General features: G+C 37.9%; 1 protein-coding gene across 10 annotated transcripts in view; it reads left to right on the top strand.

Moving 5' to 3' along the window:
• Nucleotides 1-25,419, top strand: part of tanc2b (tetratricopeptide repeat, ankyrin repeat and coiled-coil containing 2b) — a 223,682-nt gene that overhangs the window by 111,874 nt on the left and 86,389 nt on the right. The window contains exon 1 of one of the 10 annotated variants that reach the window (XM_047377861.1): nt 11,241-11,819. The exons of 7 other annotated variants lie outside the window; for them this stretch is intronic. In XM_047377861.1, the coding sequence (XP_047233817.1) occupies nt 11,717-11,819 (103 nt within the window). In that variant the 5' untranslated portion in view covers nt 11,241-11,716. Of the gene's footprint in view, nt 1-11,240; nt 11,820-12,052; nt 12,124-25,419 lie in introns of those variants that run through there. 2 more of the 10 variants (XM_047377862.1, XM_047377864.1) reach the window with 2 other exon arrangements.

Genomic DNA, 25,419 nt, shown 5'->3' with positions numbered 1-25,419 from the left:
CAGTATCTCGGACCTGCCTGGTGTGTTCCTTGGTCTTCATGATGCTCTCCACGCTTTGAACAGAACCCTGAGACTATCACAGAGCAGTTTCATTTATACGGAGACTTGATTACACATAGGTGGATTCTATTTATCATCATCAGTCATTTGGGACAACATTGGATCATTCAGAGATCCTCACTGAACTTCTGGAGTGAGTTTGCTGCACTGAAAGTAAAGGGGCCGAATAATATTGCACGGCCCACTTTTCAGTTTTTTATTTGTTAAACAAGTTTGACACATCCAATAAATTTCATTCCACTTCACGATTGTGTCCCACTTGTTGTTGATTCTCCACAAAAAATTAGAATTTAATATTTTTTTGTTTGAAGCCTGAAATGTGGCAAGATGTTGACCAGTTCAAGGGGGCCGATTACTTTCGCAAGGCACTGTATTTGTCTTTGAGTGCATTTAAAAATTCTAAGCTGGCTTTCATGTTGCTTTTGGAGTAATGGGTTATTCCTCAAGTTGTTACAGGACTAATTTTACTTTGGATAATAAAATTCATCCTGCAAGGATGGATGGATGGATGGATGGATGGATGGATGGATGTATGGATGGATAACACTCTCTTGTCATCTTCAGCCAGCATCTTCGTTCGGTCTTGTGCTTTTTTCTGATGTGATACTTGTATTTCTCACCAAAGCATTTTTTGTTTTCTGTGTGAATAAAGACACTATAAATACAAACTACTACATAAAATATAACTCTAAAGTTGATAGTGGTGTAATCTCCCCTCCTTTCTCCTTCTGTAGTATCCATCCTGTTTGGATTGTGCCCCTAGCTTATGTCACACAGTTTTGTTTATATCCAAGAGCTGTGAGATGGTCAGAGATGACAGATTATTTACCAATTGATGCTGCACCCTGACCACAGCATTCAGAGAGATCCCAAATAACAGTATTTAGTGTTGTATTTATCATCAGCAACAACTGTTCTTGTGATTCAGCTTGAAGTTAACAGATTTTAGGAGCAGCTGCTAAGACTAAAAGTGAGACAACCTAGTGAGAAATCAGGTGCTGGGAGCACTTAACCAATCAGAAATATGTAGCACTTCATGCCCCACTCTGAATGATCAGGATGACATTAGTAGTACTTCTTCCCTCCCATGGCTGTTTTATGGGTAATTGATCCCGCTCTAATCTTCATGTTTCTCTTGTTTCCTGCAGGGTTAATAAAGGGGATCAGGCAAAGAGCACTTAAAATCTCTAGTCCCTGGGAGAAATTCCCGCAGTTAAAATACAGCTAAAATAAAAGTTTCATTCTAAAACAAATACAACAAAACATTTTGTTAAAATCTTCACCTTTCATGTGAGTATGATTATTGCTGTCACAATTGTTGTAAAAAATTATTTGATCATTCTTCCCAAAGGGATTACAGTACCAATTATATGTAACATGTAGAGGAAATTAGCCTGTGTTTTATGTCATCCATTGCATTATAATATAGCTGTAGCAGCTGCTACTATAGCATGCATTCGCTGTTTATTTTCTTTGTCACCATGTTCTACCATTTCAAAAAGTGTTTAGTACAGATCATACTGGAGATTTGGTTAGATTTATCAATTAATAAAGGATAATCATAGATGGATAGTGGATGGAAAGATAGATTGTAAAAAAAACAACCCGAAAATGTTCTCTTTTGTTTTTTTATAGGAATTTTTGAATAAGACTGTGCTGATAATTGATAATAAAACATGTTTAAATCACTCTTGAGTTGTTTTTATGCACTGTACATAGCCGTACCAATGTTGTTTACATTTGGCTAGAGGTCATTTCATGTGAGTAATCCAGTTCAGCGTAGAGCTACTTGTGTTTCTTATTGTTGTTGAAAACTGCTGATATAAAGCTCGGTCCAGCTTTCACTCTTGGTTAGTACTATAGCTCAATGAGAAATCATAATGTTACCAAATAATTGACTGTACTGGTAGCCGGGAGTTAAATTTTTATGTTGAGTGTCATGAACATAGATTTTCGCACTGTAGTTCTGCATGTGCTCAGTAGATATGCATGCCAAACAGGATTGACTGTACCTAAAACCAATGAGTTTCCTTTGAGAAACTGAGTTTCAGACCAATAGGGGAATCTTTTATTTGCATAAATCTCTGCCCAATACATGGTATAAACACAATTTCTCTCATTTTTTTGATTTTTTGGAACTGTGTAACAAATAATGCTAAAAAATGCAAACTCTTGATGAGACTTTCCACTTTAGACCACCTTCGCCTAGGCAGTTTACTGAGCTTAAATTGACTGATAATGATTTAGTGTGTTGTGACTATGAATCTGAATATATTATTTATTATTAGTACCTTATATTTCATCAAATAATATTTTGGTCCGTTAAGAGTTGTCCTGTGAATACCAGCCCAGTAAGGCAGTGGTATTAGGACAAAATCGAAAAGGGTGAGCCAAGCTCTGACATTATTGAACAGCATAAACTCTGCACACACATGGAATGAATTCACACAATTTCTTAAAATACAAGAATTTATTAACGAAAATAAGTCAACTCAAAGTCAAACATATTTCAATCAACAAACTCCTTACTATGCTAAAACAATCCAACTAAACTACCAAGCAGAATTAAAGAATAACAAAGACTCATGGGCGATGTACAATATAAACAAGTTGATTAAAGATGATTGAAAATCATGACCAAAAGAGTGATGCAACATTACCATGCAATGTTTATGTTTGAGAACCAAGGATTATCTTGAAGAATCTGGAAGTGAAGTTAAGTTAGTCTTGGAACTAACTTAGGCAATAATCAGCAAGCGTTTAGGCAACCATTCACAATGCAAGATCAGATAAAATATTTTATTAAAATAATATTTTAAAGAATGATCTGCTGAATAAAACCAACCTTCTGGATGACTAATTCTCAACGGTGTCTCCTTAGCTGCCTTTATTTATTAAAATAATATTTAAAGAAATATTATTAAGGAAATAGTAAAATATTTAGGGAAATAGTTTGGAAAAGGACCAAATCTTTCTGGAGAAATGGGCTTACATATGCAGGCAAGTGTTTTTAGCTGTTAGCAGTTAAAGCTAACAAAAGAAGCTTATGGCTTAGCACCAGAATCAAACGCATACCAGGGTTAATAAAAGGGTTAAAATGCATAAGCGCGGATGGCGCTTTATGATCAATATTCTGTGTTTAAAATCACCCTTTAAATGAAGTTTGTCTTAACTTTAAAAACACACAAACACAGAACACAAAACTGAGCACGTGTGCTGCAGATAGCCTGCTAGCACTAAGATAGCAGAGTTTCACAAACAAAACCAAACTTCATAAAATGAAAAACGTTTAGATCATTTCATCCTAAATCACTTCTCTCTGCCCAGCCTAACCTCATGAACTGTACTGAGGAAACGTCATCTGGGGTGACGAAGTTTGAAGAAACATCCACTTTGAACAAACGGTTAGCTACAGCTAACCTTAGCTGCAGAGGGTGGCGGCTGTTCTGTCGGCCGGCCAAAACTGCACGTTACCTTGTTGATGTGGTCCTCCTTCAGATCGGGAAACTACTCCACTCAGCGTTGTAGAGACAGGGTCTCTGCTGGGAACTCTCTGGAACACAGTTTGCTTTCTGTAGATCTCAGAGAGAAAGTCAAGCAACGCTTGTGCCTTAATCACGCCGTTCATGAATGAATCTACTGGATACATGGACAGTAATTCATTCGTACTTAACTCAGTGCATATGATCGATGATCGCATGGCACCCTCGGATCCAGTTGAAGAGTTATGTCTGTTATGTCTACTTTTTTCTGCGTGTCTGAGCAAAAGGAACAAGGGTGTTAAAACCGCAGCTGCAGTCTGATTATAGTCATTATTTTAACTTTCCTTTCATGTAACACATATGTAGCATTAGCTTGTAGTAACCATAAATGCCAAACCACATGTTGTGGGTAAACTAACTGCAAACAGACTTATATATTTAATTTTTTTCTTTTGTAGCATTTCAGTTGTTACAGAGTGTGCCCTTAGAAGAATGTTTTAAAATCTACTTTGCTGCAGTGTGGTTGAACCCACTAAATAAAAACAAACAAACAAAAATATATAGACTAAATATTTGGATAAAAGTGAAACTTACATAGCTCCAGCTCAGTTATGTGCTTTTGGGCATATCACGCTATTTTTGAATTTTGGTTTGGAGTGTTTGGGTATAATCCAATCACATATCACTCCACTAATTTGCAAAATACTCTGCTTTTGCTTTGTGGGTCTTAAGTCCATTTTCCCTCCGTCGGTCAGGCTCGATGTTGAAGGAGCATTTCTGTGTATAGAGTAGTGTTCAGGAATGTGTCTGGAGTTCTGCGTCTGTCATATCCATGCAAATGATGAGCAACTGTTATGATTCTGCACTGGTTATCTGCATCACCTCTGTCTGCCTGCTAAGCGTGGCAGTTTTTAGGAGGATTGGTTTCACCTGCTCCTTCCCAGCCAGCTCCCTAATTTCTCCACATCTGCTCCACCTGTTCTTCTGCCTTTATATACAGCTCTCTGACAGACAACCAGTGCCAGATTTTCGAAAGCCTATGTGTGCCGGCAAAGAAACATTAGCGCGCGTCTCTCTGTCCAGGCCCCAGGGTGACCCGTGTAGAAGAGACAGGATGTAGCAAGAGCGGTGCTTTTTTTTGGACAGTGACGTCAAAGGAAGTCCGCAGTTACCCCGTTTCTTGGCTGTGCCGGAAGTAGGTTAATGCAATTTATTTTGAAAGTTCCAGAAAAGTCTGTACTGGCCTTTCATGTTGTAACCATGGCTGTGGTCCCAACAAGTAATTATATTTTTAGCAACTATAATGTTGTAAGTCATACTGATACAGTGTCATCAATCAGTACTTTTAATGTTAATTAGTGATGCAATTAGTACTTTTAATTATTAATTACTTCTTTGCAATCTTTTGAAGTGGTCTTTCTCAATAGTTCCCCTGGCTTTATAAAGGTTTATTGTTTTGTTTTTTTGACTTAGGTTGCTTTTATACTCGTTTTCTTTCCAGCACCTTATGATTATCAGGGAAATATTTGTTGAAAGGCAAACAGGATTTCTGTACACGTTTTCGCTTGTTAATGTGAGCTTTCGGTCGGAGAGACCTTCATCAGAGCATACATCAGAGAAATATTTGTTGACACCCCTTTTTTGGTCTCCTCTTGTTCACTTTCCAAATGTTTAAGAAGGATTGAACAAATTAGTAAAACGTACGATTGTGCTGTTATCTTTAAATACTTAAGTAATATTTGTTGCAATTACCCACATTTTCATGATGTCGTCAACACTGTCCCTGACCTCTTGCGTCTATTCGTGGTGATTGCATCAGGGCCACTGAAGGTTAATCCAACTGGCCAGATTTATTATTGGCATGGAGAACATGAACGCATGATAAAGCACCTTAGCCTTGCAAATATTCCATTCCAACAGTCCCATCAACTGTTGCATTGCAACAAGTTATATTGTGATCATAACTGCAGTTTGATATATTGTGCAGCCTTTTTTAAGTGCATGGAGTATAGTGTGCTGCCATGGTTAGCTACACAGACAGAAAATGAGTTCAAAAGCAGCCAAAGACCCAAGGTAACCATTGGAAGAACTTTGAAAAACTGAGATGACTCCAATCCATTACATGTAAATCTTCCTCTTTATATGCAAATAAATTAAATGTGGTTGAAAACCTTTGCACAATGTATTTTGCTGACAAAACAACAGGAAACGGTAAATTTGCAGATTTGAAAAACATTGCCTTGTACCAGGATTATCATGATAATGATGGGATAATAGAATATGTTTTCCACAACAAATGATACTATATGTTGTGCTGGGGAGTCATCTGTGACGGAAACATTATAATTTATTACATAATGTAGCCACAATTTAATTTAATGCTTCCTGGAAGGAACTAAGTGAGTTGGCACCTATTAGGACAGTGCAGGGGCTACTTGTTTTTGTTTCCAAATATCTGCTGATTAGATAAATTAAGGACACTAAATTTCCTGTAGGTTTTGTACAAAACAATATGTAAATACACGTTTGTCTTGATGCATGTTTTCGTAATACACTTAAGACACATAAGATGCTTTATGTTTTTTTACTCGATCCGGTATAATGAGCGCCTTGTTCTCACAGCGATATCTTGCCGCATGATTGTTATAAGCTGTAATCACTGATTAGTTATTTGTTCTCAGTCAAGTGTCGGGCTCACCAGGGATTATCGCCCCAGTTGATTGATTGGCCTCGCTCCACTCTCAAACAGTTAAAGGGAATTATTTCAACATCTATTTGTAGATTACACTGCTCCGCTCTAATTAATGGTTGCAATCAATACAATTACAGTCTCCCAATGGATTTTCATATTAACGTGAAAAAAACTGCATTAAAACCAGCCGAGTCTATGACTTGTTTTTCTCTCACTTTTATTTGCAGTTATGTCAGTTGCATGTTGTAGATTTAAAGGCTATATTTTAAATTTTAAAAGGGACTGCATCTCTGAGTCATGGAGTAATATTTACTGTAATACGAACCTGGTATTTACTGATGTGGGCATCCAAATATTCGTCAGAAGGGTCAGGATTAACAGAGCACAGTGTACAGTACTGCTGAGTCAGATCTGATCACTATGTGGGTGGTTCTACAGAACAGTGAACTAGGGTAAATTATCTACTTTTGTTGAATACTGCATCCTTGAGTCACTTTAATTAGTGCTATTTTGGATTTTCCAAAGGGAGATGACAGGAATGCATGTTCTGAAAAGTTATTTTCAGAACATGAAGACTTATTTTCCTGTAAGCAGATCAAAATCACGTGTAAACAAGTCTGTTTCATAGAGTTCTAGAGTTATTTTCAGAAAACATTTGATTACTGTACATCGAAAGACCACACAGATACTTATCCTGTTCATAGCTCCACATCCAGCCAAAAATTGTTGTTTTGCTACACAATACATTTTTAGTGTTTCCTATATTACATATTAGTGAATATATAATTTAATAGGCACAGAATCCTGGAGGTGTGAAATGTAAATAAATAATAATTAGTTTCTTTATTGATTTTCAATGCGAATAAGTAATTTTTAAAATGCCTTTTATGACACAAAAAGTGCATTTTTTTGCAGTAGTTTAAATTTTTTGTCTGTCCTCAGTACAAAATGTCTGTAAATAATGTTGAATAAAAAATTGCTTCCAGATGTTAGGCACAATGATTAGCTTCGACGCAAGTACTTTTTTCTGCGTGTCTGAGCAAAAGGAACAAGGGTGTTAAAACCGCAGCTGCAGTCTGATTATATAGTCATTATTTTAACTTTCCTTTCATGTAACACATGTGTAGCATTAGCTTGTAGTAACCATAAATGCCAAACCACATGTTGTGGGTAAACTAACTGCAAACAGACTTATATATTAAATTTTTTTCTTTTGTAGCATTTCAGTTGTTACAGAGTGTGCCCTTAGAAGAATGTTTTAAAATCTACTTTGCTGCAGTGTGGTTGAACCCACTAAATAAAAACAAACAAACAAAAATATATAGACTAAATATTTGGATAAAAGTGAAACTGACATAGCTCCAGCTCAGTTAGGTGCTTTTGGGCATATCACGCTATTTTTGAATTTTGGTTTGGAGTGTTTGGGTATCATCTAATCACATATCACTCTACTAATTTGCAAAATACTCTGCTTTTGCTTTGTGGGTCTTAAGTCCATTTTCCCTCCGTCGGTCAGGCTCGATGTTGAAGGAGCATTTGTGTGTATAGAGTAGTGTTCAGGGTTGTGTCTGGAGTTCTGCGTCTGTCATATCCATGCAAATGATGAACAACTGTTATGATTCTGCACTGGTTATCTGCATCACCTCTGTCTGCCTGCTATGGGTGGCAGTTTTTAGGAGGATTGGTTTCACCTGCTCCTTCCCAGCCAGCTCCCTAATTTCTCCACATCTGCTCCACCTGTGCTTCTGCCTTTATATACAGCTCTCTGACAGACAACCAGTGCCAGATTTTCGAAAGCCTATGTGTGAGTAGTAGCCAGTGTTCCTTCCTTGCCGGTCTGCCTGATCTGATCTCGTTTTGATTCACGGATTTCCCTGCTCTGCCTTGCCCACGTCGGATACTTCATTGCCTAATGCTTTCTGGACAAACGACCTTGCTTCTGCCTCCTGACCAACTCTCTCTGCCTAACCCTTGGATCCGTATGCCTGTATCTGCCTCCCCGTTCATTACCTCGCTTCTGTTTTCCCCCGACCCACGATTCAAGCCTCACCCTCGGATACTGTCGACTGATTCTGTCCTCCCGGCTCTGACCCTGTTTCTGTCCCCTGACCACTGCCTTCTGCTCAGTCACTGGGTTTGCAAACTGGGCAGCCAGTCTTACGTTGGCCTGCTGCCTCCTAATGATCACACTGAGGAGCTGAAATTTACTTTCCTGATCCTCTCGCAGATTCTGAAAAGGTTAGTGGCTTTATTTCTGTTTTGCCATATTCTCAGTTCTTCGCTCAGCCACTAACCAGTCTGTCTGTATCCAGAGGTTCCTGTGCCCACCGCTGTTGGTTTCCTGCCAAATGTCTTCCAGAAAGATCAACAAAACTTTCAAAACTTATCAGTTATGTCCAGCTGAAATTTCAGGCCTTCTGAACAACCCGTTACAACAACAAGGTTGAAAGGCTGAACCATGGTGGATGCGGAGAGTGATTTTAAAAGCTGGTGATATCTTGATGTGTCATATAACTGTACTCATGGGGGAAACAGGAGGTGGATCCTGATTATGTTCTTTAGCAAGCTCTATCATAAGTATCAAGCTAAATGTAGAGAGTTCCTTTCTTGGTCTTTTACCTTTTTTTCTGAGATCACCTACTTTCTATGAAATTTATAAATTTTTTTCAATAGAACGAATCAGTAAAATTTGATTTTTCTAATAATTAAACAGTATACAGGTCAAAAATAATTTGCACTGACATTTAAAATATGACCTCTGAATATTTAAAAATCTTTTGATCATTCTGACAAAGCTTTCTTTTAATCCAAACATCATCTAAATCCTACCAGCAGTACCAGCAGTTCTCCCACATAATAAATTATGACCTAAACACGTCTGGGAAACCTCGGACTATTGCTCTCTCCCTGCATCCCTGGCCAATTCCTGTATTAAAGCGGTGACAAAAATGCTTTTATTATAGACACTAGAAAGTCTGAACATCTAAGATAAAATACCCATAAATGCAAATATCACTTCTTTTTCACTGACTTTGAAAGATTGAAGGAGTATTTTATTTATCTAAATGGACAACAAATTTTAAAACAGATGTCAGTTTTGGATTCTATGGTACAAGTGATAAAATTGCATATCCGCCATAAGGCAACATCTGCCTAGCCACTTTATCTGTGATTTGTCAGTTAAATTATAAAATTTTAATTTCAGACATTTGGAAAATGATCATTTTTTTTCCATCAACCAATTACTTGAACAGAAAATATAAAAAATGAGAAATCTGGATGTGTGTCTCTATAATAAAAGATCAGAAGACCAGAGTTTTTTTCAGCAGGTACTATGTGTTAGCTTTTTGATGGTGCTGTGCTGTGATCATAGGTCCCTATGTTTCTTTACAGCACCTTCAACATACCGTACAATCACCAACTGTGTGCTTAATAAATACATGGACAATTTCTGGCTTGTAAATCATACCATACAAAACCAAGACGATTGCAAACGGATCATTTAGAAATAAAGTTGGTCTGCAACACCCACACTCGATAAGTAACAGACTATTAGTTGCCTTCATAACAGATAAATGAGCCTGTTCTGATAAAGGGCAAAAGTGTTAATTATATCTCTATAGTTTTTTGTCTAGTCATGATAATTAACTGTTTATTATAGATTATTTTTGCTGTTCAGGATAATATGTTACATCAAACTGAAAAATAGAAAATACACTATTGCGTGTGCTATGGGAATCCAGGGGGAGCTGTAGTCGCACCTAGCATCCCCCTGATGCGGCCAATGGTTAAAGATAGCTGTGTTTGGTATTTCTGTGAATGTAAAGAATAGACTGTTCCAGCATGCAAGTAGATGCTAGACTAAGCTATGGGAATAGCTATAGCCAACAAAATTAGCATCAACAAGGCAAGCATTTTTAGAGCCCCTGTTATAAAGTTTCCTGCAAATTTGTTTTTGTTTTTTAGCTTAGCCTAGCACATCAATGGGGGCTGGTTTAGGCTAATCCATTTAAGTGAAATCAGCCAGTTTTGCAATTAGAAGCTTTTGTGTAAAGTTGCATTTGTTTTGCTTAGCGTAGTTAGCTAATAAGATTAAATATGTAGCATAAAACAGATAATATTAGCACCAGTTAGCCAAGCAGTGTTTAGTGCAGTGAATTAGCCAATGTTGTATTTTTCTGTAAGGCTGTTTTGCAAGTGAAGTGGAGTTGCTCTGTAAATGACCAGCACAATGAACATAACGTTTTGTTAAAAAAAAAAAAGTCAAACCTTTAAATTTGAGTGATTGTTATTGTTCATGTTTCTCAATTTTCTGCATTGTTCTGCAAATTTTATTTTTCTTAAAATAGTATGCATGTTCTTGAGCATATATCTTACCTAATGTGACCCCATGCTTCAGTTGTATCATTTTTAATTACTGGTGCATTGTAAAAGCTTGACCTTCAACTGTAGCACCTCTTTAAGGCTCGTTGGCTACATTTTCAGGGATCTGAAGATGTCACTCTAGGGGAATAACTGTCATTGAAGGATATTAATAAAAACAGAATTGAAGCTTCGCAACCTTACCGGTGTTAACTTCAACAAAAGCAAGGGCATTGCTCAATAAAGTGGCCACCCTAGAAAATTTGAACCATTAAGTAGCCACAAAACATGGCTGCAGCTGTGCAAATAATGTTTCAAGGGTGAAACAAGGACAGACAAGATGTTTTAGCCCCAGGTGAAAACAGAGTGGGCTTTACTGAAATTATTCTTTGTAATTTTTTTGTTTCTGTTCCTGATCCGGTGTATCCCTAAAGCTCTGTTCCTGGACAACAAAACTGTGTCCCTTTAATAACGCCCTCCCCCTTTTTTATGCCATTTTCTTTTCTGCCTCAGCACCCACCCTTCTCCTCCCCCTCCTTTTTGCTCTGTGGTTGCTATGAGAACAGCAGCACTGCACCATTCATCTGCTGGAGACCTGGGCTCTTGCTTCTGTAGAGAGAGCGCACCTCTCACATCTATACATAATACAGTGAACGCTAATGCAGTCACAGGGGCAAACGAGAAGCTCACCTTTCTCTGAAAACGCAGGGAATTCCACTTGTTTTTCTTTTTCCTTTTTACCTCTGATTTATTTTACAGTGGTGAAGATTTTTGTCACTTGACAGCTTTGGTACACGCTTCCATAACGGAGTTTTCACCTCCCTCTTTCCCTAGTGACACGGTGACTGCTGCACTCCTTCTTCCTCCTTATCCTTTGCTCCTTCTCTTCCTTTCTCCTCCTCTTGCTCCTCCCGTCACTGCCAAAGCTGCCCAGTTCTGTATCATTTACTGCGCCTGAGCTGAGCAGGCAGCATCGCCACTGAAACCTGTGGAGATTTCTTCAGTGAAGAGACAAGTGAAGAAGGAGAGCTTCCTCTGCCCCTCTACTTATCATCAGCCCTGCTTCACAGCATCTGCTTTTTTCTGATCTCTTCCATCATTGCTCCCCTCCCTGTTTTTGATGAACTGGTCATCGCTCGGAGAGGAAGGATTGCTCGTACCACTGGAAGGAGGGGACCTGGTGTACTCTAGTCTTCAGGAATGCAAGGTCTGGTTTGAAAATGGTGAGCTTGGCCACACCCTCCTTTGCTTGTTTCATTCCTCCATACATGCTTGCAAACTCCCGTCTCCCCTCCTCTCTTTCACCTTCTGCTCCACCTTTGCTCAGTCAGTCTGTCTGCTGTCTTAGCTCGCACCTGGAGCATCTGTGCTGACTGGTGGTTTGAGTGACATTTGTGCAGTCATGGGGCTAATGGGAAGAAAGTAAGAAAACTAATTGCTCTCCATGAATTGATGCATCTGTCAAAGGGCTGAACTCTAATCACAACGTGGGCTCGAGGACCTGTGAATCAACCAGAGTGTGATAATGTAAGTGTTTTCTTTGTGGCGAGCTGGTGTGTTTCATGCGTCAGCGTGGGTGAGCATTCAATTGTCTTTTAGTGTGTGTATGTATATGTCTGTTGAATTGTGTGTGTCTAAGCACAGGCTGTGGGCGGCTAATGGTGCTTGCTCTTACTGATGTTCGTCTCACTTTTCCTTCCAGAGTGCACAGTCTTTTGTATCATATGATTGCATAAATAGGTTGAAGTTGGTGGGGAGTTTCCCCCTGTCACTCTGCAGTCAGCAGCAGCTTGTTGTGGCACACCAGAGTCACCCTGTCGTATGCTGGGTGATGGTTCTTCCTTCTAGTTCAAGTGCTGCTGGAATCCCTTCCTCACTCCCTGGTCCTGGGGGGATAGTTTATCTGTGAACAGAACAAAATGTCTCAATAACACTGTCTGCCAGAAAAACACCTCATCAGCAGCTGCTATTGCTGGTCTCAGGTGAATGCCTTTTGATGAGGCGCCTTCAGCCGGTTTTCACACCACTTAGTATCACCACCTGGAGAGAGCTTTGATGAGCTTACTTTGTCAGCTGTCATTCAAAATGCAGAAGGCAATGATGCTAGGAATCTCAAAATGTGAACTGCTTAATAGCCATGTTTATTGAGTCAGTGGTGGGTGAAGGTTTCCTTGCATTATAGTTCCTCGTGATGTGGTTGAACCTGATGGAGCCAGCCGGGAAACAGGCCGCATCCTCTCTTAGATTCAGTAATGTTTTCTGGTGGTTGAATGTCATTAATGGATTTAGTCAGCATGGTTTCATCATTTCATTCATCTACCACTTTAACTGGATGAGCTACTAAAATATTACACTTTGAAATGGCAAATATGCAGAAACAGTAGGGATATGCTAGCTGAATATGTTAATTTTCTAACAAAACTTTGAGTTGCCCTAATATTTCGAAGTATACTGTTAGTTTGCTTATACATACACTGAAACATATGCCTAAAGTTGGAAAACAATTTTTAATGATTCAATAAAACCATTCCTGTTTTATGGTGGAATGATTATACAAGAATTATGTTTGGAGCAGTCAAGTTGAGGCTTTCAAAGCTAAGAACACAGAATCAACTGTGAGGCATAATGGTGGCAGCATCATGTTCACTGTAAAAATCAGCCTATAGAATATACCGAAAAAAGCTCAGCATACAATTTGCACTCAGTTTGTTTGAGCAAGTTTAATCAAATATTTTTTTAATAAAGAAATATCTAATTTCAACAGCTAAAAAACACTAAGATAAATTAGGTAAAGTCTACATAACATTTCTGGATACATTTCAATACTAATAACCTTAAAAATGTCAGTAATTTTAATGCTTATTGTTTATTATCAATGTACTTAATAATTAATAATAAATATAACATTACTGGGAAGGGGGAAGGTTACATTTACTTAAGAGATGCATTTTCAGACACAGGAGATGATACTGATAGGATCAATTTTTATTTAATTAACCACATGCTCAAAAATAAACAAAGATGGTACAACCTGATCCTCCAGTTCACATACTCAGGAATGTGCTACAGTTCACAAAACATTTGCAAAGATACATTTCCTGACTCTTCAAAAGTAAGAAAACTTCAAGTTTTTTTATTTTTATTTTTTCAGAAATTCCAATCAACTGTAAAAGATCTCAAGTTCAGGCAAATAACCTCAGACTGACCTTTTTTCCCCGAATATCATGGAGATTATATCACTTCATCAATTAGTTGCTTGACATTTTTCTGTTTAGAAGACCATGAAAGGTTGTAGTTGTAGCTGATCACTTTCAAGTATATGCTCTCTTTTGTCTGTGTCAGGGAGAGAATTTTGGCAAATGGCAATTCAATAACCATCACTGAAAACCAGGAAAACAAATAAGTAGAACAAAGACATTTTTGGAAATCTTTAAACCTGCAACAAGTTACTAAAATTAAACAGATCCGTTTTTCTTGTGGCATGATGAAACAAGCATAAGAATGTAAGTATATTCTATTAGTTTGCCTTTCAGGCTATTGACTTTTTTGAGCAGCTTTGCTCCATGAAGCTCCAACTAAATTTTCTGGAATACATCAAAACTGTTCTTCAGCATCTTCGGATACTCGAGGTTGAGAGTGTAGATCAGACCCATTAACAGCATACATGCTTTGGTTTGGTTTCCACACTCCATGTTTAAGTGTAAGAAACAAAAAGCATGGGCGTTTTTAATTTAAGCATATAAAACAATAGAAGGTGTACGTATAATTTGGTTTTCTTGGTCAAGTCATATTTTTCAACAGAAGCGTTTTTTTCTAATTGTGGGGAAAGGAAAGGAAGAGGAAAGCAGAGAACAAGAAAAGGAGAAGAGGAAGACATCACATTAATATCTTGAGTTGATCAGTAATTTAATGACATACCTGGTAGTCTTAGAAGAGCTCTTCTTGCTTTGCATTCTTGACTTTATGCTTCTTGTGGGATGTTCCCCGACGGTTGCATATTTCAAAATCATCTGTGTAAAGAAGGAGTGGTAGTTACAGCTATGCTTCTTTAAAGTGCTCCAAACAATTTCTTTAATAACTGGGCCCGATGCAGATGCTGTAAGATAATGAAGTTCCTTTGCACGTATTGGACACATTAAATATACGCCTCCCACCTGAAAGCCCTCCTGGTGTCGACATACAGGCTGATATTGGCTAAAATGGGAATTTCTGTGGATACTAGTAGAAAACATGAACTTAGCCAGTATGGAGAGGGCCCAGTTCTGTTGACTGTTAAAGTAAATCACACCCTGAAGTGCAATGATGCTTAAACGTCCCGTGAACTTCCTAGAGGGATTTTTTTTCCAACTGTCTTTTGCCCGCCGTCGTTAGAGACCGTCTTACACTAAAGGTAACGACCAACAAGTCCGCTTAACCGCTGATTCAAACTTTCTGCTTCAAGTGCTCACACGTCACGTTAAATAAAACATGCTGACTAGAATTCTTGTAAAACATCAAATACGCCAACATGTACGTGCAAAACAAAATGCAGTTAATAGAATCATTTTACTTACCTTTGATGTGGCGGCTCCACAGTCAGCACAGCAGAAGGTTGGAGGTTAGCTTTCTGAATGGCGTACTTCCTAGCACCTGCGCACATTGTGATGTACCATCCAGAATGTTTGGCTAAATGTTATGAGATTGTTTTATGTTGCATTTGTTACTGTTAACAAAAAGGTAGGGTAGATAGAATTGGCCCATTATAATCTAATTAATTTGCTGCTCAATATGTAAAGGTATTTTTGAAAGTGGGGGCCTTTCAGTGGGGGCTGTTTTACTCTCAGTACCACTGGTGCATTGCACAAAATAGATAGAATACCAAAGCAAGAGAATTTCCTCCTAATTTTTCAACTTCACCTCAAATCAACAGTTTTAAATAGTTAAAACGTCAACACAACTTGACGTTCAAACAGGACAATGATCCCAATCAGACCTGGTTTTGGAATAATTGAATAAAACATGCTAACATTAGGTTTTTGGAAAGCCCTGATTCAGCTGTACTAAAAATGTGGACTATACCTTAAAATGAACTCTGCCAATTTTAAGAGTGACCACAATTACGTTTGTTGATGGCTGTGAAAATAATGTGACGGTGCAACTTGCTTTATAAGCATAAAATATAATCATGACACACTGTAAAAAGAAGGGTTCAAATAAATCATTAAAATGGTCATATTTAAACATCTCACAGGACCTAAACATGCTGCTTTAAAAAATATTTTATGCTTATCGTTTAAAATTTGGGCCCCACTATCTTAAAATAATTCTGAAAAAATTAAAGTGTTGAGATTATACTGTCTATCTCCTAAAGTTTTTCCTATATTTACTTTATTTTGTGCATTTTAAGTGTTGTGTAGTATGTTACATACTTTATTTATATTTATTCAATGGACAATTTGAATAGTATTGAACAGTCACTGTCCAAATTTATGTGATCCACCAATGTGAGTTGAAAAGCCATACATCCTCTCTAGTGTGTCAGGGTCATGTTGATTTATATAATTGCTTGATATCTTTCCTGTGTCGTCCTCTGAGCTTGTGTCAAACAAATGTATCATAAGCCTAAGACATTTTATGACAGTGCAAAGACAGACTGAAGGTTAATGTCCAATTCTCACTGCATGATGTTTCAGAATTGGAATGATATTACACAGCGCCAAAAGCAGTCTCCATAGGTGTGTGGACACTGTGTCTCGCTTTGCCTGACAGTCAGCTCATATAACAGGTGTTGACAGCACTACCGTCCCTTCAAGATATATCACTTTGTTACTGACTGTGAAACGAAAGGAGAGGAATTTAATTAAGTTGCATACCAACCGTGTGTTGTTGTAGCTTTTCATTTAGTCCTCCTTTCAGTTTAAAAATTAAAGTCCTTCAAATTATTTTGCAGACAGATGGACAGTCTTTGTTATTATTTGGAATCATTAGTTTAAAGATGCAGTCAGTGTATCTTGTAAAATGATAAAGTCTCAGGTGGAGCTATGGGTAAAAATCCTAATAGGATGTTTTTATATTCTCTAATAGATAAAAAGCCAGTTTTGGTGAAGACAAAGTGAAAATAATTCATTAACACATGAACACGCTTTGATTTAAACCATTCTATTTTAGCACTGACTATGTTTTTGGTTGTTGTCCTACTGGAATGTGAATCTCCACCCTAGTCTCAAATCTTTTGCAACCTCTGACAGATTTTGTTTCTTTATTCCTGGATTTGGCTCCTTCCATCCTCTCATACACTGACCAGCTTTACTGTCCCTGCTAAAGAAGAGCTACCCCATAGTATGATGAGGCCACCACCATGTTTTCTTCCATAATTGTTTTTCAAGGCTAAAAAACTTTTGGTCTCATCTGAGCAGTGCCCCCTCTTTCACACATTTGCTGTGTCACCTACATAGCTTGTAGCAAACTCTATACAGGATTAAGGTATGGATTTCTTGCAATTATGTTTTTCTTCTGCAAAACATCCCTGGAGGCCATATTATTGAAGTGCACAACAAACAGTTCATTTCTCTTGATTAATACTCTTCTTGCCTTAAAGTCGGGTAAGGAGCAAGGAGATGTCTTGGAAGGTTTGCGTTATGCTTTATATTACATTTTTAGACAATGGATTGCACAGTGCTCTGTGAGATGTTTAAATCTTGGGAAGTTTTTTCTGAACTAACCTTGCTTTAAAATTATCCTCAGCTTTTTCCCTGACTTGCCTGCTATGTTCCTTGGTCTTCGTGTTGTCTTTTATTCACTGATGTTCTCTAACAAACCGCTCAGGCCTTTACAGAGCAGCTGGATTTATTCTGAGATTAAACCGCTAACAGGTGGATTCTGATGGCAATTAGTTGCACTGAATTTTTTGCAAGGGTGTCATAGTAAAGGTGGCTAAATATATGTAAATGCATTCCAGGCACAGAATGTCTTTTTGCATGATCCATAATTGTCTTTATATGAGGTCTTACATAAATTAATTGACATTTGTGATTCTAATGTGACAAAATATGAAAATTATTTCTTTTATTAGCACAAACAATTTTCAGCGTTCAACATTTTAGTACACCCCCCCCCCCTCTACATTTGCATTTATAAAAATTTACTTGGACTACCATCTAATACAAAATTGTAATGTATTCCGTTTTTTTATTTTAATACATGAGTTTTTATTTACTTTTAATAACTTCCCCTTAAGGCATTTTTCTTTGCCTCAATAATTATTATTTTTTTTCTGGATATGTAGCTTTACCTACTGGGAACATGAAAAAGCTGTGGAGTGGAGAAGAGAAACCCGCAGTGTGCTATTATTAGCAATAATAAGAATTTGCTTACAAAACAGAGCAGTGGGTTACATTGCTTTCTGAGAATCCTGCTGATGGAGAGCTGAGCAAACGCTTCCCTGTGACATACTGGCTTATAATGTTGAGTTTCCATGCAAATCTAATCAATTACAGACTATTTTACCGGGATGGCACAATAACACCATCCTCAGGGTTAACATTCACCTCTTGTCTGTAATGTATTTACTTGGTCATTTCACGGTCCACTTTGAAGCGTTTGTTGGCATCGTGGTCCAAAGAGTTACATAAGAGTGGCAAACAATCAGTTTTAATCAGATGTGAATTAATTTTCAGGGGCTTTGATGGTTTTTGTTTTATGTTGCACAGATTATCAAAAGCATCTTAATAAGAACAGCTGGAAATCAAAAGCCAGTTTTGTTTTGTTTTCATTTTATGGAAGTTCTTAATTAAATAACATCAAGCTGAATAAAACATCCTGCCCATGCAAATTTTTTCAATGACAAAGGGTGGGGCTCTCCAGTGAGGACACGCTGGGAAGTTATAAATATCTCCTCTAGGGGGTGAACTCTAGCTGGAATAAAGGTTATGGCAGCGCTGCTATTATTAGAACACCATATCAAACGGCGTCGTCGCCAATTATGATACTCTCACTCTCCTAAAGTGATTTCACGTGTAATTTTACAGCTCGCTGCCATATTTAGGAGTTTCTCATTTCCTTATCAAGGGCTTTGTGAGGGAATGTTGGAAGTTTACGGTCACTACTTTGTGTCAACCCATCTGATCTGACTGAGATAATCCATAAGAAAAGAAAATTAGTGGCGTCAGAAATGCTCACTGTTAACAATGGCTACATTTATAACTGAGTCATGAGGCCATACTGCATCACAGATTAAGTATTTATGTGACATGCCAATAAAACTACCATATAATTGTAAAGTAGAAGAAAATGATGCATGGTTTTCTCCATACGTTTTTATTTTACTAACAAAAATCTGAAATGTGTGGTATGCATTTGTATTTAGACCCCTGAGTGAATAACGTATAGAGCCACCTTTTACTGCAGTTGTTTTGCTGTAAAGGTTGCTGTAGGTGTTTTGGGGTATGCCTCTACAAGATTTGTACATCAGAAAATTGCCAAAAAGATCAAGCTCAGTCAGGTTGGATAGATGGTGTCTATTAACATAGTTTTTTAAGTGTTGCCTCATATTTTCATTTGGCTTTAGGTCTGGACTTTGGCTAGATTGTTCTAACATAGGAATACACCTTGATCTAAACATAATAGCTCCCGCTGTATGTTTAAGGTCATTGTCCTCCTGGAAGGTGAAACTCTGCCCCGGTCTCAAGTCTTTTGCAGCCACTAACCACTTTTATTCCTGTATTACCCTGTATTTAGTCCCATTCATCCATCCATCAACCTGAGCAGCTTCCCTTTCTCTGCTGATAAAAAAAACATTCCCAGAGCAAGATGCCATCACTCTGGGGATAGTGTGTTCCATTTCAAGTACAGTTTTAGTTTTTCGTCCAAACAGCACTTTGCATTAGGTCAGTACGTAACATTCTGGTCTCATCTAACCAGGGGTCCTTCTTCTTCCTTGGTGCAAATAGGATGTCGTATGTCTGTGTTTCAACAATGGCTTTCTTCTTGCTACTTTTCCATAAAGGCTAGATTCGTGGAGAGCATGACTAATAGTTGTCTGGTCAACGGGTTCTCCCACCTGTGTTTTGGATGTCTGCAGCTCCTCCAGAGTTGCCATGAACTTCTTGGCTGCTTCTCTGATTAATGATTCCCTTTTTCAGCAAGTCAAGTTGAGGTTCATGGCCATGTGTTGGCTGATTGGGAGTTGTGCCAAAATATTTCCATTTAGATGATGAACAGTGCTCTGTAAGATGTTCAATGCTTGGAATATTGTTTTATTACCTAACCATTTAAACCTAACCACAGCCTTCCTGACCTGTCTGCTGTGTTTCTTGATCGATGATGAGTAGGGGTACCAGAGTCAAAGAGTGTTAACTTCTGAAAAACATTTCAATTTTCTTCTACTTCCCAATTACGCACTCATTTGTGTAGGTCGATCACATAAAATCCCAAGAAAGCATATTGAAGGTTGTAACATGAAAATATGTGATAAGAGGTCATCTAAGCAAATACAAGTTCTCCTCAGTTTTCTCACCACAAACCTAGTCTGTTTCCAAATAAATGCTTTATGTAAATTAAGTGTTTATGATTATAAAGAGCTTCATGGATGAGAAATATCTTCAGGATCACTTTCTTTTCTGCCATGGCTCTAATCCAGGCCCAGTTAAGACTATGTGAAACAGTCAATGAGCAGCTTTTTGTGTTCGGGAGAGCTCTGTTAATAAGCGTTATTAGAAATCAAACCCCTTCTGTAGCCCTCTTAAAATTCTGGTGGCACCTCACCTTCCTCCACTAATCCTCCCAAGGCTGTATTAATGAATCCGCATGTGCACGTGTGCAGACAGCCTCATGCTCAGACACACTTATACGCATGTATAAAAGAAGTGGGAGAGGCAGTCTGTCTAATGGACGTGCACTCTGTGTTCGCTGTCCGCAGCCGCTACGTGCCACTGCAACATCTGGTCTACATTGTTTTGTTTGGCAAGTCGAAACAGGTTGCAAACAAAATCATATGTGGTCTCTGAGCCGGATTACTGATGAACACACTGGGATCAAGTCTTTGGGTCAGACGTAAGGCCAAATGATCAACTCTCAAGTACTCAAGTTCCCATCCTGTTGTGATTATGAGACCTCACACTTCTGTTTTAAATAGATAAGGTATCAAGTGAAATGCAAAATGTAATGTTATATGTGTACCGACCTCTAATGAATTTAAGATTAGTTGGTTCCTTTCATTTTATGAGTTTAAAATTAGTAAAAGATGTTAATTTGTCCATCACACAGCAGCTCTCACCCATTTTGGGATTTTTTTAATGTGATTTGAAGCTTCCTTTTCAGTGCATAAACATGTCAGAAAACTTTGCCCTAGTCATTGCACTTTGTGGGTGTGACACCAATGTGAAATGTGGGCAATGCCATCCTGTGCCTTACTTTAATGTCGAATTTTCGTGGTTTCGTGGATGTTGTCTGTGTTTTGCAGCAATTTGGCCTTTGTGTTTGTTTTATTAGTAAAGTTGGAATGGATTACTTTGAAGATTTGCTTTGGGTGCTGGCATTAGCATGCTAACTTTAGCATGCTAACGTTTACGTAAGCTCAAATGATAGTAAATTACTATCACTAGCCTGTATTTCAACTGGTGCATTGTATAACCTGGTTATACTATTTTTAATGTATCACTTGACCATTTTTAGGAAGTGAAGTTTTGAACATCACTCAAAAATCTGGGTTGCTGTACAAAAGCTTATTAATAAAACTTTCTGCAAATGATCACAAAAGTAGCCTGTTTTAATAGCATACATTATATCTGTAGGATCTAATTATAATCAAAACAAGAAATTTGAATTTATATATGGCGCATATTTTTTTGTAAAATAGTAAATAAGTAAATAAAATATATGTTTCATAGCCAAAAATAAAATTTTGTAATCTTCTGATTCTGAACTTTTAGTTTTTCTCTCTTCTTTTATAGTGTTATTTTAAATTTTAAGACATAACTCTAAAGCAATATTACTGAAATTAAAGAAGAGCAGAGATAAAAAATAAAATAAATGTAATTCTAAATATTTGGTAGATTCAGTTATAGCAAAATATGTGTTCTGGTTGAAGAAAAATATTTCCCTTCACTCCACTCTGCATCTAACGTGCATCTTTCACATTACCTGATAATTGTTATATTCTCCTTATTCAGTATCATTCATTCTCTCTCACCTTTAATAAAGCAAAAAGTTAAGGCTCAAGTAGAAAAAAGTTATCTCAAGTTAGGTTTGTCTAAGCAGATGAATAGAAAAGCGAGCGTTTCTTCAACACTAATCAGACACACTGTATCACAGATTTCTGCTCAACTTTCCTCCTGCTCCTTATGTTTTCTTCCTTTTTCTGCAGCATGTTGTTAAACATCACTGAGACAGAATAAATAACCTTCTTGTCCGACCTTGCTGTGCACCTTGCACACATTCCTCCTTATATGATCCAACCACGAATAGCAGCTTTGTTTTTCATCTCACTTCATATTTTTCTGGTCTTGTTTTCCTCCGTAAACTATGGTGTTACTTTTCTAAGAACCTCTGTGTATAATTGCAACTCTTAAAGACAAAACGTCCTGCTTACTACTCATGCTAAAATAATATAACTATTCACTGACTTAACAATCTTATCTATACCATGTAACTGTTGTTTTGATATAGACTATAGGACATGTTTACAATAAACACCTGCTAACATCTGAAAATATTTCCAATTAGCCAAATTAGTATTTCTTGTAAGTGAGGGAATATTTTGAAAACATGTTTTAAGCCGGCTGGGCAGCAGTGCATAGCAACAGGTTGAGGAACCGCCAGTGCTACTCTGCGGTCCAGTCAGGGTAAACTCCGATCATTACTGCACTTTCTCTGGCATCTGATTAATAGGTCCTTGTTGTCCTAATGTAAGAAAAGTGTGATGTAAAATTTTTCACAATGTTTAAACCATAACTTGATACTGAAAAGTAGCTCAGGGCTGCTCATAACCAGTGTATTAATGTGATTCACTGGTCTCATTGGCTGTTTAAGTGTATGCAATATGCAATGGACAGCTTTAGGTATCCATTGAGACACAGTTTATCTTCTTTGCAATTTGTGTTAAATTACCTAAGAATGGCTTTTTCAAGTGTTAAATACGGTACAATTCCATATTTCAAGGGAAGATTGGGAATTAGGGCTGCATGACATATTGAATTGCAATAATTGTCCCAGGTGTGCAATATTGCACTTACAGATAACTCTTTGGATGCAATATTTGATTGGATGTTTTTTGCGATGCAAATTATATGTGGCAAAAATATGTTGTTGGATAGATTTTACTTCACTGGAAGCCCAGACTTGATGTCTTTATTTATTGGTAGATATTCTTAAAGCACACAGGGGGAGGTTGGATGGTGCAATGAATCAGAAGAGATAATGAGTCAGGAAAATGTGGATTACCTGTAATCTGGTTGAATTGAGGTGAAAAATAGGAACTGCTCTTGTAGAGTGACTAAAATCCATCAAGACAAAGAGTTTCTTTGATTACATTTCAGAAGAGGCGTCGCAGGGTTTAAATGTCAGTGATGTCGGTCTTCTTAATGCAATACCGCCACCTTCGTGAGGTGGACAGTCCCCCACCCGCACTATTTTTTTCCTGCACTCTGCTGTTGCCATAGAGACGGGAGCCGCGTGTTGGATTTCTGCAGAGCTCTGCTCGGGTTTGCAGACAGCGAGTCGATGTATATCCTCACCCACGTCATCACTGTGTGTATGTGAACGCATGTGTGGGTGCTGGTGTCTTTGTCTGAGCGGTTGTATGTAATCAAGACGGTGGCAGAACTGATAAATTATTGCTGTAAACGGACTGCTGCTTATTAGAATATTTTCTGAAGGGGTGAGGAAATGTGATCTACAATCTTTAGCTTCCTATTGTTTTTCAGAACGTATTCATTTGTTGGATACATGACTGAACTGTTGTTCTCTTTCACAAGAACAACACTGATTTGGTCCTTTCTGTCAATTACTTAATCGAAAGCTAATATTCTCAGGAATAAATATCAACTAAATATGAAACAGAAATATTTCCCACTGGTCTGCACTGTCTTTATTGCGACCAATTTTTCAGCACCATTTCCTACCCCAATCTTATCTGCACTTGCATACATGTCACATGCATATTTATATTCACACCCTCGCATGCATAGTGCGTAACAAATATCCATTTCATGGCCACGTGGATCTGCACATGCAAGAGAAGATATATTTATTCATAAGCTCATTAGAAGAGTGGATTTGCCTGCTGCCATCCATCACACTATCACCCTTCCTGAACCTGGCATGAGCTGACAACGGAGCTGCAGGAGAGGAATTCATGGGATTTACTTCCCTGGATCCAGTGATATAGGGAGGATTTACTCCAATAGACAGAGTTTCTTCTTTGCCACTTTGTAGAGGTGAGATCAGAGACTCCACAAACAAAGGACATGGTAATCTCTTGCTCCCAAAAGTGCATATTCCTGAGTGGCAAAAGTGTTTATAAAGTGTCAGATTGTTTGTTGCAACTGCATGGGTTTCACATGAAACATTTGAAATTGTAAATTGTCAATAATTCTTTGTTAAATTTGTCACATGAAAGCACAGAATATCACACTCTGCTCAGAGCCAGGTAGAAGTTGATGCTGGTTTTTGGGAAACAACTTCTTAAAAGTGGTAGATTGTAAAATGTAAGAGAAATAAAGTTGCACTGTGCAAATCTGGCCTTTAATGGAAGAGTGGGACAAAAAGGGAAAACCACTGTCAAAAAAACCCCAAGAAGAAGCCATGTTTGCATTTTTCCACAAGCCATGTAGGGGAAGGTGCTCTGGCCAGATGAATCCAAATGAAAGTATTTGGCATCAATGCAAAATGCTATCTATGATAGAAAATTAAAACTGCACATCACACTTGACACTCCCCACTGTGACACATAGTGTTGGCAGCAAAATTCTGTAGGTTTGCCTTTCTTTAGGAAGGACAAGGAAGCTGGTCAGAGTTGATGGGACAATGGATGAAGCCCATGTCAAGGAAGTCCAGGAAGAAAGCTGCACTGCTAATTAGCAAACTGTTAGTAGTTGCAAAAGACGTGAAACCGGGGCAAAGGTTCACCTCCAACAGAACAACAACCGTAAACATGGCGCGAAAGCTACAATGGAGCTTAGCCATGTGTTAGAATGGCCCAGTCAAAGACCAGATGTAAATCCAATTGTGTTCGCAGGTGTTCTCCACCCTTTCTGGCTGAGCTGGAGCTATTTTGTAATGCACAGGCACATATTTCATTCTCTAGGTGTGCAAAGCTGGTAGAAACATACCTCAAAAATTGTATCAGGAAGACTTAATACAAATGTGCGCCACACTTTTCACATTTTCATTTGTAAAAAAACACATACATATAGAGTTATGTGTTGTTGTTATGTTGGTGTATGTTAAAATTGAAGTTTGTTATAATGCAACAAAATGTGGAAGTTGAAGTTGTTAATACACTGTATTGGGCACTGAATGTCTCAGAGGTGTTCTGTGTAAAATTAAGGCCTTAGGTGCTACTTTGGCAACACTCCCGATCAGATTATTAATTGCAATTTCTGTCCAGTTGTTCAGTTCCCAGTGGTCTGAACTGAATACAGAAACATTGCTGCAAATAAATGGACGAATGGATGCAGTCATTCTGGGGCCAGAAACTGGAAGGATGTTTTGGAATTAATAGAAATCAGAAGAAGTCCTTAGACAATGTCAGAGACTTACAAATTGTTACATTGCAAGCTGCATGTTGAACTACAAAATTATTTATTACCTCCCTAAAAAGCTAATCCAGGTGTTAAAACTGACATC

Source organism: Girardinichthys multiradiatus, chromosome 10 (genome assembly GCF_021462225.1).
Source record: "Girardinichthys multiradiatus isolate DD_20200921_A chromosome 10, DD_fGirMul_XY1, whole genome shotgun sequence".
NCBI classification, from domain to species: Eukaryota; Metazoa; Chordata; class Actinopteri; order Cyprinodontiformes; family Goodeidae; genus Girardinichthys; species Girardinichthys multiradiatus.
Note: the sequence above shows the minus strand (reverse complement) of the source record. Positions and strands in the feature narration are given on the sequence as shown.